Source organism: Chrysochloris asiatica, unplaced genomic scaffold (genome assembly GCF_000296735.1).
Source record: "Chrysochloris asiatica unplaced genomic scaffold, ChrAsi1.0 scaffold00139, whole genome shotgun sequence".
NCBI lineage: Eukaryota > Metazoa > Chordata > Mammalia > Afrosoricida > Chrysochloridae > Chrysochloris > Chrysochloris asiatica.
The window spans coordinates 8,183,073-8,200,806 of NW_006408657.1; the positions used below are offsets into that span (position 1 = coordinate 8,183,073).

General features: G+C 37.7%; 1 protein-coding gene across 1 annotated transcript in view; it reads left to right on the forward strand.

Annotated features, from left to right (window-relative positions):
- LOC102821848 (chromosome unknown open reading frame, human CXorf22) overlaps window positions 1-17,734 on the forward strand; it is a 106,499-nt gene that overhangs the window by 35,126 nt on the left and 53,639 nt on the right. Inside the window, 5 exon segments of the mRNA XM_006870156.1 lie at window positions 247-454; window positions 7,428-7,580; window positions 8,426-8,603; window positions 8,878-8,974; window positions 17,423-17,639. Of these exon segments, the coding sequence (XP_006870218.1) occupies window positions 247-454; window positions 7,428-7,580; window positions 8,426-8,603; window positions 8,878-8,974; window positions 17,423-17,639 (853 nt within the window).

Below are 17,734 nucleotides of genomic sequence, written 5' to 3' on the forward strand. Positions count from 1 at the left end.
TAGCCAATTTAATTCTCTAAATCGCTATGTGATTTTTGTATACATGCACTATATAGCTAAATCATAAGAACTTCTATTTACAAAGAGCTATATATTAAATGAATTATTTGTATTTTATCAATGTATGTGCTTGTCTGGGGGCTTAACATTTATAGAAACAATATCTAACATATTAATGCATGAATATTGGTTGGATACTAAAAATTAGAAAGTTGTATATAAACTTAATATTCTGTTCTATAAAAGGTCTTTCTCCACGAGTCACTAATCCAACAGGACAGTTTGTGGCTGAGGATAAGGCAAAATGCAAAGTACCTGTAGCAATGCTTCAGTCAGCTAAGACCCAAATTCACAACCATAAAGCACGAAAAGAGACAATGATAGATGCACTGATAGCCTTTCCCAATGATAGAGCTGGAAGTATCAGGCCTGGAGAACAGTTCACAAATTTCAGGTAACATAAAATTGTTAAGTGTCATTGAGTCAGTTCCAACTCATAGCAACCCTATATACAGTTTCCGAGGAGCAGTTGGTGGGTTTAAACTGCTGACCTTGTGGTTTGCCATCCAGTGCTGATCCTACAGTGCCACACCAAGAATCATCAATAGTTAAAAATCCAAAATTTTAAAAGACTTGATGACCAACATGATATGCAGAAATCTAATCAGATCTACTTTGGCCAACTAATGATAGTAATATTAGTAATAATAAATTGTCCAGTTTTTAAATAGAGATGGTTGTTGGAGGTCTGATATTTGCCTTATCTAACGTTTCATCACTTATATTGAATACTTGCCAAGAAGTGAATGTTTTTCCAGGTTGAAAAAACAAAAATGTTGTCAATAAGTATAAACAAATGATGGAAATAAACACTTTGAAGAATGTAGTAAATCCTCATTGTAGTCATGTTCATCAAGTATGGATTTGTCTTTCTAAAAATACACACACACACACGCGCGCACATTTAAAATTGTGTAAAGCTAATAATTGTTATTATCATTATTTTATCATCATCTTTTTTATACCCCTTGTGAAGACACATTTCCAGTAACCTTTCCCAAATTGAACTAACCAGCCTTCTCTCGAATAAAGAACCATAAATGGTGTTAAACTTGTATTTAAATTTACCCAAGTCTCAAATAAATGACTATGTTGCCAGTGATTAGGGATAAGTGACCCAAGTATCCTGACTCTTTCATCTGGGTCTTAATGAAAAGAATGGTTCACACATATTAGAAATAGAAATTAGTTTCCTTTCTGCCTGCTTATATGCTACTAGTTGTACCTGTGTACCTGTAGAGTTGATTCCAACTCATAGTGACTCAATGAAACAGTGCGTTGTTGTTAAGTGCCGTTGAGTTGGTTCCGACTCATAGTGACCTTGTATAGGTTTCCAAGGAGTGACTGGTGAGTTTGAACTGCTGACCTTGTGGTTCAAACTGACCTTGCAGTCTAGTGTGTTATCCCACAGTGCCACACCTGGACTCCTAAACAGTAATCTTTATTGGAGCAGATTACCAGGTTATTTCTACCCTGGAGTGGCTCATGGGTTCAAATGCCTGACCTTTTAGTTAGAATCCCAACACATATGCTCCTAGTGCTGTTGTTGTTAAGTTCAGTTGAGTCATTCCAACTGATAGTGACCCTATATAGGGTTTCCTAGGAGCAGCCTGGTGGATTTGAATTGCTGACTTTGTGGTGAACAGTCCAGTGCTTATCCTATGCCAGGATTCCTATGCTCCTAGTAGATTATCTAAATTTGGTAATGGTCCTAGGCTTTTTCCACTTGACTTTTTCAGTTTACTCAGTCATTTTCCTATAATACCATTTGATATTTAGACTATAATTATTTTATAATCCACAATGGAAAAATTCTGTTATTTATTTTTTGTCAGTCTTATTATTTTATTATATCATTCCATCCACAGAAGAATCACTCTTATTTTCTCTTTGTGTCTCTTCTAAGTAACAAAAACAAAAAAGCAAAAATGTAAAATTTACCCAGACTACAGTTTAAATGTTTATATTGAATAAGAGTGAAAAACCCTTTCCTTACTCGGACTCCTTGCACTCCATCCTACCCTGCAGAGATAACTACTGTAAACATTTTTTTAATCGATCTTTTCAACTTGTTCCTGTGCTTATACAAATATATCTATGTGGAGACAATATATTAATTTAATATTAGCATTGTGATTCGACTTAAAGTTATATTAGTTACATGGCCTAAAAAATGCTAGATTTTTTTAAAAAAAAGGATGAGCATTTCACATTTATCTCAATGAACTCTTTTTTTTTCTTTTTTACAAAACAAAAATATATATTAATTTAAATATCCAAAGGGCACATTTTGCAAGCTAGCTTTCTACCCAAAGGCACCCAGTCTTACTCAGTCCATGGGCCTAGAGTCCATAACTGCTCTATCTTTCCATGTTACCGCCTCTGTCACCATCTCTGCGGTCACCACTTTTCTAGGCAGGGATCCCACACTCCACTCATGCTCTTCCTTAATGATGGTCCTGGGATCGTCTGTTCCTGAAATGAAAGATACATACACCCTACTTTTAGTTACACATCTTCTGTAATTATAGTTTTGACAATCACAATTAATCATACTAACAATTATTCAAAATTAAATCATAGAATCCTATCAGCATCATAACCCAAATCCTTTCACCAGACCTATCTGGAAAAGAGGAAAACTATCCAGTGGGGATTCTATTATATTCCCACCTCATTCTAAAACTAAGCACACCCATGAAAGTTTGTAAGCCAGCCACTTCATGCCTTTATTTTAATAGCCAATGTCTAAATTGCCTGTCCCTATCAACCAGTCATTCCAGTGTTACTATGAGTCGGAACCAGCTCTATGGTACACCACTACCACTACCACCACCATCAACCCAGTACACTGAGGAGACAAGCACATTCCTTGATATGAAGAATCTTCCATTCTGGTTGGAATTTTGAGCAACTGCATCCATAAACAAAATCCAATTCATCAAATTGTAGCAATTGGCACTTGCTCACAGTATCAAACACCTTTATTTTCATCTCCTTAGGTCTGGTCAGTTCAACGTTAGCCATTCTAGTTAGGTCAGCTGCAAGTTTGGGAACATCTCCCTACACTTCACACCAGCTGGCCACCCCATGGGTTAGGTCAGTGCCAGTGGGCTTAGAAGGTCACACAATGACCTCTTCTCTTAGCTCAAGGTCAATGGGTGCCCATAGAACATGTCCAAACTCAGCAGCCCATGTCTTCATTGCTGCATTTCCTCTGATTCCACTTACATGTAGACCCAGGTGGTCACCAGCAAGCATACTGCTCACAGGTTCCCTTTAACTTTCAGTCCTAGAATGGAATTTTCTCTTACTGGTCAACTTTCTTTGCTTTGCTGCCTTAGAAACTCAAAATGCCAAACAATCCATTTGGTTTTTTGTTTTTCTCTGTTTAAGCATCCTATTCTCCCAGCAGTTCTGGGTTGGTTTGCATGTCTTTTCAAATACAAATATCCCAAGACTGAAGGTTCTGGATAGGGCTCAGGATTCCACCTAAAGCCTCATATTCAACAAAGGCTTAAAGCAAAAAGCCTGTTTTTTTTGTGTGTGTTTTTTTCTGGGCAAATTCTAACTCCCCTATTAGCACATTCAATCAAGTATAGGCTGAAGATAGGCTTACAAGCTCTCTGTAATCATAATTCCTTATATTCCTATCATACATGTATGTCTATTTTACAGTAATAGGCAGGAGAAACCAATATCCATAAGGCAGTCAAACATATAAACTTTTTTTTTTTTTAATATTTTTATTGTGAATTGAGTGAAAGTTTACAGGGCAGATCATCAGTTTTACATTCAACAAATCATACACCTTGTTCTATTAAAATGACTATAATCCCCTCCATGTACCATCAGTTAGCAGTATTTTTCTCTATTCATTTTCTCCCTCTCTCTCTCTTTTTAACACTGAGACATACATAATAATTTAAACAACCAAAGGGCACATTCTGCAAGTTTGCCTCCTGGCTGCCAGCTCTCATTCCCTCTCTTCCCATGAGTTTAGAGTCCTCAGCTGCTTCCTCTCTCTATGTCCCCATCTCTGCCTACATCTCTGCTGTCGCTGCTTCTCTGGATAAGGTCTCGCATTCTGTTCATGTTCTTCTTCCTTGATGGTCCTAGGGTCCTCTGTTTCTAGACTGTAAGATTAACTACTCCCTCGTTTTTGTTACAAAACTTCTACCTTTAAAATTGTGACAGTCGCAATTAGTCATGATAACAATTACTCACTATTGAATCATAAGATTCTTATCCCCATCTCTTTTTTTTGTTTTTGTTTTTTAAAGTTTTTATTGTGAATTGAGTGATAGTTTACAGGGAAGAACATCTGCTTTACATTCAACCTATCGTATTTTGTTTCATTGCAATGATTAAAGTCCGTTGCATGAATCGTCATTCAACAGCATTTGCTTCCATTCCTTCTTTTCTTTTTTTTTTTTTTTTTTTTTTTTTTTTTTGATGGGGTGGGAAGTAAACCGAAGCACTCAGAAATATATAACCATTTAAACAACCAAATAGTACACCACACAAGCCTGAACCCCGGCCATCAGCACACAGCCCCTCTACCTCCCTGAGTCCAGAGGCCCTATCCGCTCCATCTCTCCAGGTCTCTACCTCCATCTTTGATGTCACTGCTTATCTGGATAGGGTCCCTCACTCCGCTTTTCTCCCCTGATGGTCCCAGCGACCTTTGCTTCTGTACCGCAAGATCAACCACTCCCCTCCCTTTTGTTACAAAACATCTACCTGTACATTTGCAACACTCACAATCAGTCCTGATAGCAATTATTCACTATTGAAGATGGGGATAACACTACAAGACTCTTATCCCCATCTTCTTCTTGAAAGCTTTAAAGCCAGTCACTTTGTGCCTTTGTAGCCACCCCCTCCCCATTTTGGGTACCCACTGTCTAAGTTGCCCATCCCTGTCAGCCCTGTGTACTGAGGGGGTGGGAATGATCCTCGCTGTAAAGCTTTGTTCCCTCTTTTGAGCTACCACATCCATAAGTATAGGTCAAGTTTATCAAATTGTAGCAGATTACTCTTTTTTTTCCTCGTCTTTCTTCCTCTAGTCAAGTTCTGATCATCCAGCCACTGAAGCTGGTCAAATGGGTACTATCTGCAAGTATGGGTGTTCTGGTGCATCTCCCCTCACTTCATATTAGTTGGACGCTTCACTCTCCACTCAAGTCCTCTGTGACCATGTCCCTGTCCTTGGGCCCAGGAGTCCCCAGGTCTTACCATACTACTGGCCAACTTGGTCTCAATCCAGATTGACAGGAGTTTATTGAACGTGGTCGGATTTAGCTCACAACTTCATCTCAATGAACTCTTGTCCATATAATAAGGACAATGTTTAGTGCAGTGCTTTTTAAGCTAACATGTATTAAATTTCATTAATGATATTTGATAGTATGTTAAATTGTATATAACTGTAATAGCTATTTTATTTTTCATGCATTTTACCTTTTCAATTTTTGCAAATAATGTAAGGTAGGAATTCATCTCTAGTTTATTCTCACTTCCATATGTCCTTTGTTAAAATTGTTGTTGTTGTTAAGTGCCGTCCAGTTGGTTCCGACCCATAGCGAACCTGTATAGGATTTCTGAGGAGCAGCTCGTGAGCTTGAACCATCTACCTTGCAGTTCAAACAACTTTGCAGCCCAGCACATTAACCCACAGCACCACACCAGAACTCCTTGCTTAAAATAGTTTTGGGCATATAGTTAAGTGCAGTCCAGTTTGTTTGACTCATAGCGACTCTGTATAGGGTTTCCAAGGAGAGAATGATGGGTTTGAACTGCCAACCTTGCAGTTATCAGTCCAATGCTTATCCTACACAACACCAGAGCATATGATAGTCACTCAATAAATTTTTGTTGAGTAAATAAATGAAGAAAAATGTTTTATTTGCATTTTTGTCCTTCATATTTTACATTTTTTAAAAATCATCTACTCCAAGTGTGGCGCTGTGGCCTAATGCACTGGACTGCAAAGTCTGTTTGATCCACAAGGTCGGCAGTTCATGGTCACCGGCTGCTCCTTGCAAATCCTATACAGGGTGACTGGTTGGAACCCACCCGATGGCAGTTAACAACAACACTCCAAGTTGCAGAGTTAAAAAACTGACAAAGAATTAGATATATTAATAGCCAGCTTTTTGTCACTTAAGAGATTTCCTACTTCTTTCCACAGCCCTCTGCTTTTCCTGAGCCTTAGTGGATTACACATTGGTCTTCTAACTGCAAAGTCAGCAGTTCAAATTTACCAGATGCTCCTCTGGAGAAAGATGAGGCTTTCTACTCCTATAAAGATTTACCACCTCAGAAACCTTATCTAGGTTCACTATGATACCCAATAGACTTGTTGGCAGTGGTTTTAGAATATCAAAGCATTTGTTTCACTTTTATTGTCTGATCCCTTTAAATACTGTGAGCATTGAGGAATTGTTACAGAAAGAACAAATACTAAATTAATTTTCATTTGACTCTGGGACTAATAGATGTATACATAAGAGTAAATTACTGGGAACAGGAGTGTGAATTATCTAAATTTGCTGAAGATGGAAGTAGACCAAGATCAGAAGACTTGCCAATAGTACTTTTTCATTTTTTATTGAAAGTATATTGTGGATTGAAAGGAAGGGGGTTCATAGATGAAGGAGTTGTGAGATATGGTTTATAGTTACTTTATGGGTTGTTTGCCTTCTCTTTATTGTTGATAGTTATTTCACAAACTCTGTATAGCAAAGGAATTACTTACTCTATATGTTTTTCTAATTTGACCACAATAATATAAAGGCAGTTAATTTTTAGTAAGCATGAATCAAATTCAGATCTAATTCTTTGAAGGTTCATCTTTAATAGATAACTCTCCAAGTTGCTTATTTGTCTAATTCCACATGGATAGACTTAGGATAGGTGTCAGTCTATCTCCATGGACTTAGGAAGAAGGGGTTTTCTCTGCTTTGTCAAGGAGTCTATTGGATAGTGACTCCATGTGTGTAGAATAGAACTGCTTCATGGGGTTCAAGACTGACATCTTTCAGAAGCAGATCACCAGGATTATCTTCTTAGACACCTCTGTGAGTTTGAAAAATCAATCTTACATCGAGTAGTTGTGCAAATGACTTTTTGTGCCACCCATATACTCCTTTTCTCTGGTTAAGTTAAGACAGAATTTAGGTTTCATCCTAGTTATAGGCTCAAAAATGTCATGATAGAATAGGATATAAAAGCAAGGACTAGAGTTTGCCCTGTTAATGATTCCCTTCCCAACACCTGGGATAGCACCTAACTAGAGGGGACTCAGTAAATACTGAATGAACAAAGGCATACATACATACTAACGTGACTTGTTCATATTTCAGAACGATTTTTACAAAGGTTCCTAGGTACAACTATGTGGATCCTGAGTATGCATATAATAAAATTGAAGAATTACGGAAAAAAATCGATGAAAATTACTATGAACAATATCTAAAAGAGATGAGATGTATACGCCTGCGGAAACAAATAGTAAGGTAAAGTTCACTTCTTCAAACAATGAAACACTATGGAACAGGTTATTGTGCCTGTGGATGTTCTTGTTAGGTGCCATCCACTTGGTCAGACTCAGGGCAATTTTATGTATAAAAAAGAAGACATTGTCAGGTCCTGTGCCAGTTTCATGATTTGATATGAACCCATTGTTGAGGCTGTTGTATCTGTCATTTTGGCTGAACATCTGTTTTACTAAATATGTCTTTTTTTTAGTGATTGGTCTTTCCTGATGATGTGTCCAAAGTAAACCAAATGAAATTTCACCATGCTGTGACATATTATTATACAAAATAAGCAAAGCATTAAACTGTTTTGACCACAATTATTTTACTTGTTACTTTTTAATTTAGGAATGTCTTAGGTGGGTTTTCCCAGAACTAGATCTAGAGGCAAGGGTTGTAGTTCCTGTGATTTATGTAGAGTATGCTCTCAAGAGAAATGTGTACAAGAGAAGGGAAGAAGGATAGGGCAGGGAGGGGAACAGAGGAAGAATATGTCTCAAATAAAATTACCCTCAGGCTGGTCCAAAGTTCTCACATAGCTGTTATTCTTGCCTGAGACAAACTGGTCTGTCTGTGTATTCTGTATAAGTCATTCATTTTTGGCTGTGTACCCCTGGATGTGGTAGGGGTCGGCATAACTTCCTGAATCAGGTGCTTGAGAAGGGGGGACTTCCCTGAACACAGAACAAGTTTCTACTGAGAAGTGAACCAACCAGTTTAACTAGATCTGAGTGGGGTATCACCAGCACAAGCTATAGGGAATATTTCGATTTACAGACATATTATCTAAATGATTTAACCTCAGTTTACTATTATTTTGATAGTGAACCAATGTATTCACAAGATGATCCGAATATGGGATTACAACCTGGCTCAGGTCTCAAGTCGCCAGTACTTTTACAGGCAGACATAGAAGAAGATACAACTTCAGCTGAGTTAAACAACAATAAATTGTTGCGTACCAGGAATGTAGCACTCAAAGAAGCTGAATCTCTCAGACAGGCATGTACACTATTTTATATTTGCGCTCTGCTGCTAACCGAAATGGCTGTGGTTCAAACTGACTGTGGGAGAAAGATATGTCAATCTTCTTCTGTAATGATTGCAACCTTAGAAACCCCATAGGACAGTTCTACTCTGTACTTTGGGGTTGCTATCAGTCAGAATCAACTTCAAGGCACTGGGTTTGGGGTTTTGTTTATACCATGAAAATTCTTAAAATGGCCTTTGCTAATATTGAACAATTAATGTTGGGGAAATTTTTACTTTTTCACAGATTTTCGATGGACTTAAATCAACACCATCTACACCCCAAGAAATCCAAGATTGTAAATTAACTTTAACACCAAAGCAAATTCACCAAGTACTTGTTGGTAAGAAAAATCTACAAAAACTTAATATGTCCTTTATTAAAACTTCCTTTTTTTGAGAGAAGTAATTTATATTTCATAAATCTTACAAGATTGAAATATACAAGTGAATGAATTTTAGAGCATTTATAAAATTGTGTAACCATCATTAAAATCATATTTTAGAACACTGTCATCAATTGCATGCCTACATACAGTTGTTCCCTAATCTCAATCACAGCTCCATACAACCAGGAATCCACTTTCTGTATCTATCAATTTGCTTATTGTGGATGTATCATATACATGGAATCACAAAATGCAGTCTCTAGTATATTGCTTCTTTTTCATCTAGCATAATGTTTTTGAAATTCATTACTTTGTTTCTCTTTATACCTGAAATGTTGTTGTTAAGTGCCATTGAGTCGGTTCTGACTCACAGAGACTCGTAAAGGGTTTTGGAGAAGCTACTGGTAAGTTTGAACCATCTACGTTGTGGTTCAAACTGACCTTGCGGTCTTGCATTTATCCTATAGCACCAGGAAACCCCACTTTATTGATATATCAAATTTAGTTTGGTCACGAATTGGGCTGCTAATCTCATGGTCAACAGTTCAAAATTACCAGCTGTTCCACGGGAGAAAGATGAGGCTTTCTGCTCCCGTAAAGATTACAACCTCGGAAACCCTGTGCAGGGTCACTATGAGTCAGAATAGACTCCATGGTACTTAACAACAACAATAACAACAACATTCACCAGGATCCCTGGTGGTACAGTGGTTTAAGCATTGAGCTGCTAACTGAAATGTCAGCAGTTTGAACTAATCAGCTTTTCTAGAGAAAGATGAGGCAGTCTACTTCTACAAAGCTTACAACTTCAGAACCCCATGGGAGCAGTTCTGCTTTGTCCTATAGGGTTGCTAGGAGTGGAAATTGACTTGATGGCAGTGGGTTGGTTGTTTGGGTTATTCATCAGTTGTTAGACATCCAGTTGTGGACTACAGTGCTGCTATGAATATTCATAAAAAAAAGTTTTTGAATGAACTATGTTTTCATTTATTCTTTGTTAGATTCCTAGGTGTAGAATTGTTGGATTGCAATGATAAAATCATGCTTGTTTTAAAAAAAGAAACTGGAAAATTTTTAAAGTAGCTGTGCAAGTTGCAATCCCACCAGTAATCTATGAAGGTTCCAATTTCTCCACATTTTTACCAACACCTGTCTTTATGACTATATCCATGCTAGTGGTTCACGATGAATCTGAACCTACTTGAAGGCAACAGGTGGTGGCAGTTGTGGCTTGTGGGTCTGAAGTAGTTTTGATTTTATGGTTTTGATTAGCATTTCACAAGTGACTAATGACCATGAGTATCTTTTCATGTGCTAATTTGGCAAAGTCTCTCTTTAAATCTTATGCAATATCTTATTTGCAATAACATTGACAAGAATGGGTATTTCAGCACACTTAATTGTGTTCATGAGGAGCCTGTACATAGACAGCTGAGTGGTTTAAAATCAGGAAAAGTGTGCGCAGGCTGGGCTGTATTCTTTCACCATACTTGTTCAGTCTGTATCCTGAGCAAATAATCTAAGAAGTTGGATTATATGAAGAAAAATGTGGCATCAGGATTGGAGAAAAATTGATTAACAACCTATAATGTGCATATGAGATTACCTTGCTTCCTGGAAACAAAGAGGACTTGAAATACTTACAAATAAGATCAAGGAGAACAGTCTTCAGTATGAATTTCTTTACACCTCTGTGTAAAGAAAACAAAAATCGTCACAATGGAGAAAAGATTGAAATTATCGAAGACTTCATTTTGCTTGGATCCACAATCAACACTAATTGTAGTGTTGTTGTTAACTGCTATCAAGTTGGTTCCAACCCATATCAACCCTGTATATGGTTTCTGAGGAGTGGCTGGTGAATTAGAACCACCGATCTTGAGGTTCAAACTGACCTTGTGCTTATCCTACAGTGCCACACCAGGACTCCACTAATGAAAATAGCAGTTGAGAAATCAAATGACATGTTGCATTAGGCAAATCTGCTGCACAAGACCTCTTTAAAGTGTTCAAAAGCAAAGATGTTAGTTTGAGGACTTAGGTGTGCCAGACCGAAGCTGTGCTATATTCAATCATGTCATATCTGTATGAAAGTTGGACAATGAATGAGGAAGACTGGCAAAGATCAAAGACCACAGCTTTCAGTATGGTTACACTTGAATATATTAAAAAAAAAACAAAAACCCAAATTCTCACTACTAGACCGACCAACAAATAACATCATGATAAATGGAGAAAAGATTGACGTTGTCAAAGACTTTATTTTGCTTGGATCCACCATCAACACTCATGAAAGAGGCAGTCAAAAAATCAAAGACCATATTACATTAATCAAATCTGCTGCACAAGACCTCTTTAAAGTGTTCAAGAGAAAATGCATCAACTTGAAGACTAAGGTGTGCCTGACCCAAGCTATGGTATTTTCAATCACCTTATATGCATGTAAAAGTTGAGCAATAAATAAGGAAGACCAGAGAAGAATCAATGCATTTGAATTATGGTGTTGGAGAAGAATATTAATAGTATCACGCACTTACAGAGAAACAGAAAAATCATGTTGAAAGAAGTACAACCAGAATACTTCTTAGAAGCCAGGATGGCAAGACTTCATTCTCTTATACTTTGGACATAGTATCAGGAGGGACCAGTACCTAGAGAAGGAAATTATGCTTGGTAAAATGTAGGGTCAGCAAAAAAGAGAAAGACACCCGATGAGCTGGATCAACACAGTGGCAGCAGCAATGGGCTCAAACATAAGAACAAATGTGAGAATGGGGTAGGGCCAGGCAGTGTTTCCTTCTGTTGTACGTAGTGTCGGAACTGACTCAACAGCATTTAACAACAATCACAACATTTTATTTGGAGAAATGTCTTTAAAATCTCTTGCCCAACTTTTCATTTGAATATTTGTATCATTATAGAGTTGTAATAACTCTTTATACATTGTCTGTACAGGTAAATTATCTGATATATGGCATCAAAATATTTTCTGCAAGTCTGTGGCTCATCTTTTAATGATACCATTTAAAACATGAAAGGTTTAATTTGACAAAGTTGAATTTACCTTTTCTTTCTTTTTTTCTTTCTTTAATGATTCTGCTTTTGGTGTCTTAGCTGAAATAGTTTTCCTAAGCTAAGATCCAAATATTGTCTTCCAGGGTTTCTTCTAAAAGATTATAGTTTTAGATTTATATTTGGACTATCATTTATTTTGAGTTAATTCTCATCTATGGTGTTAGTTAAGGATATAGATGAATATATTTTTGTACATGAATATCTAATTGTCCCCACACCTTTTGTTGAAAATACTCTCCTTTCCTCGTAGAATTAATTACCTTAGCACTGTTGTCAAAAATCAGTTGAGGGTATAGCTCACAGTTTACTTCTATATTTTCAGTTTTATTCCATTATCTGTATATCTACCCCATGACAATGCTAATGAACCCTGCTGGCACTGTAGACTAAACACTGTACTGCTAACCCCAAGGACAGAAGTTCAAACCCACCAGTCACTCTGTGGGAGAAAGATGAGGCTGTCTGGTCCTGCAAAGATTTATAGTTTCGGAAACTCTGTAATAGTGTCACTATGAGTTGGAATTGACTTGATGGCAGTAGGTTATTTTGTTTTTGCTTTTGTTTTTGGTATGGCATTTCTATACTGTCTTGATTGCTGTTGCTTTATAATAATGTTTGAAATGGGTAAATGTAAGTCCTCCAAATGTTCTCTTCTTTTTCTAGATTGATTTAGCTGTTCTAGGTCCTTAGCCTTTCCATGTAAATAGATATCATCTTATAAAGGCTCACTTTGCCATTTTGTTCACCAAATCTCCTGCTTAAATTTCTGGGTCCTTTGCTAAGTCATTGCTTGTTTCTAAAAGTATTGAGTCCTCAGATTATGATGCTACCTTCCCTGTTTGCTACTGAGGTCAGTGGTCAGTTTGAACTGAAAGATTGATGGTTCAAACTCACCAGCCACTCTTCAGAAACCCTATACACTATGGGTCAGAACTGACTTGAGGGTACTTAACAACAACAACAACAACATATCTTTATGTAGGTAAAAATTGGGTTTAAATCTTGAATTTTATAAGATCCTCTGTTGATTTCACTTCTGTTCCATACACACTGCACAGATACGAGGAAAGGAGAGTATTTTCAACAAAAGGTGTGGGGACAATTAGATATTCATGTACAAAAATATATTCATCTATATCCTTAACTAACACCATAGACGAGAATTAACTCAAAATAAATGATAGTCCAAATATAAAGATAACAATTTCATTTAAACTGGGGTAAAAGTCAGTTTATGTGTAGCATGATGTAGAGATTTGAGGTTTGGACCCTTGAGTGTTAATACGTGTATGTGTGTGTGCACATAAGCACACATGTACACCTGGCATGTCCACACTGGAATGTTTGTTTGCTTTAGGAATGCGGTATATACAAGGGGGCTTCAAGATGATTGTGGAAACATGGAATTGAAAGATAATGGGATTTTCCGTGACATTTTTGAAGCCCTCTCATATAACAGGGAGAGCTGGTGTGGCGCTGTAGGATAATGCACTGGACCAAATACGTTATTGGTTTGAACTGCAAAGTCGGCAGTTTAACCTGTACAGGGTCACTATGAATCAGAACCAACTTGACTGCACTTAACAACAACAACAACAACAACATATAACAGAGTAGAAAACCTGTGCTTTTGAGTCTTTGATACTAATTCTGTGGCATTAGGCTTTACCATTGTGACCTTTTTTATTTGGAAAATGGACAATGGTGCCCTTACATAACTCAATGAAACAGTTCTACTCTGAACCATAAAGAGTCGTCACCATGAGTCAGGACCGACTCCACAGCAACTGGTTTGGTTTTGGGATTTAGGCTGGTTTTTGGATTTAGATTAAGCAGAGTCCTGGTGTGGCACTGTATAATAAGTATTGGACTGGTTACTGCAAGGTCAGCAGTTCAAACCCACTAGCCAGTCCTTGGAAACCCTATACAGGGTCACTGTGGGTTAGAACCGACTGGATGGCACTTAACAACAACAATGAGAACTAAGCAGTAACTAAGCAAGTAAAGTGCTAAACTAGTAGCCTTACACATAGTAATTGCTTAGAAAGTATTAGTGAAAACTCTTTTTCCATACATAAGTACACTGGTGGTAGTTATGTGCTGTGGAGTCTGTTCCAACTCATAGCGACCCTGAGGCTGTAAATCTTTACAGGAACAGAAAGCCTCATCTTTCTCCTGCGGAACAGCTGGTAGTTTTGAACTGCTGACCTTGCGGTTCACAGCCCAATTCATAACCACTACGCTACCAGAGCTCCTTAATTAGTAAATTAAACAATTCTTAATGTCTTAATTTGCTTTCCTTTATCCAATCAGTCTTTCAACAAGTGTTAATAGAATGCCTACCATATAACAAGCACAGAATTAGGTGGTGGGGATACAACAGTGAAGAAAACAGACCAAATCCCTGCTCTAGTAGAAATTAGGTTCAACAGCGATGAGGTGGGGATAACAAGCTGGTCTGTTTAAATATGAGTGGAATACGTGAAGGGACTTCAAAGAGTCTATGGAAAAGTGGAATTAAAAAATAATGTAATTTTCTACAAACTTCTTGAATCCCCTTGTATAGTATGAAAAAATAAATACAGCAAGTTAAGGAAAGAGGGAATAATGGGGCACTTTTGTGGCAGGTCTAATTTATACCAGGTTGTGATGGCTAATGTTATGTATCAACTTAGCTCAGTCATGATTCTAGGTGTTATGTAATTATCCTATCCTCCATTCTGTGATCTGATGGACTAAGGGGAGTTTACTTGGGGCTGTGGACTGCATTTATTATATATGATTGTTCTGGCAAAGGTTGCCCTCTCCCGTTCCTGCATCTATCTTGGTCATACTCTGACCTTCAGTTCTTGGAATGTGAGTCAGCAGCCTACTGTTGGGATTTACCAGCTCCCACAGTTACATTGGAGTCCTGGTGTGTAGGATAAGCACTGGACTAACCACAAGGTTGGCAGTTCAAACCCACCAGCCGCTCCTAGGAAACCCTGTGTTTGTTGTTATATGCCATGGAGCTGGTTCTGACTCATAGCGACAGGGTCCACAGTACTTAATAATGATGGCAACAAGACCCCCATGAGCCAGCAGCCTGCCTTCTGATCTGCTGATTTGGGTTCATCAGTCCCTGCAACCATGTGAGTCAGGAGAAACTTCGAGTCTGATACATGATCTGCTGACTTAGGACTTAGCTGCTTCTGCATGTGTGTGAGCCATTTCCTTGAAATAATCTCTCGATAGGAGTCCTGGTGTGGCATTGTGGGTTAATGCACTGGATTGCAAAGTCAGTTTGAACCACAAGGTCACTGGTTTAAGCTCACCAGCTGCTCTTCGGTAACCCTATATAGGGTCGCAATGGGTCAGAACTGACTCAACAGCACTTAACAACAATAACAAAATATGTATTTTTTGGATTCCTGGTATGATGCTGTGGGATAAAGCACTCGACCACAAGGTTGGTTAGAACCACAAAGTTGGTGGTTCAAACTCACCAGACATTCCTTGGAAACCCGATACAGGGTGACTATGAGTCTGAACCAAATAGACAGCACTTAACAGCAACAACATGTATATTTATGGAGTCCTAGTGTGGCACTGTAGTATAAGCACTGTACTGTGAACCTCAAGGTTGATGGTTCAAACCCACCAGCCACTTCTTGTAAACCCTATACAGGGTCACTGTGAGCCCGAACTGACTCCAGGACACAGAAAAACAATATATAATCATATTTATGAGGGAGCTTCAAAAATGTCTTTTCATTCCGTTTTCCCAAGACTTTCTGAAGTCTCTTTGTATATTTGCTTCACTGATTTTGCTCCTCTAGAAAACTCAGACTAATACACAGATGATTAGGGTCTCTGAGAGATATATTTAAACAGACAATTACTTGTATGACGTGAAGGTACATGGGTATAGGCTGATTGTTGTTTGGGAAAACAAGTTACAATACCTATGTACCCTTGCAAAGGTGTTGTCCTTCTTTAAGTGATTTTCGCCAAACTTATTAAAGGAAGATTGTTGTTGTTGTTGATAAGTGCTGTTGAGTCGGCTCCGACCCATAGCAACCCTGAACAGAGTTTCCGAGGCTGTAAATCTTTACAGGAGCAGAAAGCCTCATCTTTCTCCCGTGGAACAGCTGGTAGTTTCGAACTGCTGACCTTGTGGTTCGCAGCCTGATTTGTAACCACTATGGGACAAGTTGCCAAATTAACCCAAACTCATTATCTCTCAATGTGTGTGAGAGTAGAATTGTGCTCCAGGGTTTTCAATGGATTTTTTTTTTTTGGACTTTTCTTCCAAGGTACCTCTAGATGGTACTCATTAGTTCATTGCCTGTCTTGAGTTGTGTCCGTAGTTTATTTTAGATAAAACACCATTTATTGTATATCTGTTTTGTGTCAGGAATTTGTTACAGCCCCAAATATTTACCATTCACTATTAGGTAGTAAATGCTTTGTGCCTTTCCAAATTCAGATAAACAGAGAATACAAATGCAAAAGGAGCCAAGTCAGGAGCTATAATATCCAGTGCCCCTGCCACAACTCTTCTCCAACTCCCTTCTTTTCTGGTGTCCTGTGCATTTTACTGATGACCCTATGAGGGACAGGGCCCCTGTCTGAGTTACAATGTCCCAGGGTGGCACAAAATGTTTGTTTTCAACTACTAGCCTCAAAGTTTGAATTCATCCAATGATACTACTATGAAAGAAAGGCCTAGTGAGAACATGCTATGGAGCTCAGTTTTAATTTGCAGCACATGTATTCACCATGAGTCAATTCAGTGGCAATGAGTTTGCTTGTTCATTTTTGAGATATAATATTTGTTATTGTTGCAGGAGAGGGAGATTTAAAGTATCCAAATTTGTGTGCTAACATGAGTTATCGTGAGCATTCATAATTTTGCCATATAATTTTCTATACCATTAGACTATATTTGTTTTTAATTTTAGTAAATAATCTCCAAATATCAAATTATGGTCATTTAGATAAAGAAAAAAAAAAAAAAGCTTGACGAATACTTTCTGATATTCTAATAAATATTTTTGAAATATATTTAAAATTTTGATTATTATGTTATGAAAAGAAGCTCTGGTAGCATAGTAGTTAAAAGTTGGGCTGCTAACCTGAAGGTCAGCAGTTTGAAATGACCAGCCGTTCCATGGGAGAAAGATGAGGCTTTCTGCTCCGATAAAATTTACAGTCTTGGAAGTAATAAGTCAGAACCGACTCCATGGCACACTACCACCACTAACAACATCAAACGTTATCAAAGGTTAGAAATAAATGACTACATTTGCTTACATTAAACTTAATAACTCATTTTCATGATTTCAGGGCCTTCTGTCCTTAATTTTGGTGATGTTTGTATTCACTCCACAAATCCTTATCCGCTGCATGTTATTAATATGCTGCCTATGCACATTTTGATGCAGTTAAATATTAACTTAGAAGAACTTCAAAAGACCAAACAGCTTGCATATGTGATTCCTCCTACAAGCAGTACTGACATCTCAATAATATTCAAGTCATCCATCCTTGGAAAATTTTGCAAGTAAGATTTATTTTCTAATTTCTGTTGGCTAGAATCAATTGTCCTTTAGTAGCATATGTATTATTGCCTTCTAAATAATTGTAGTGTGTATGCTA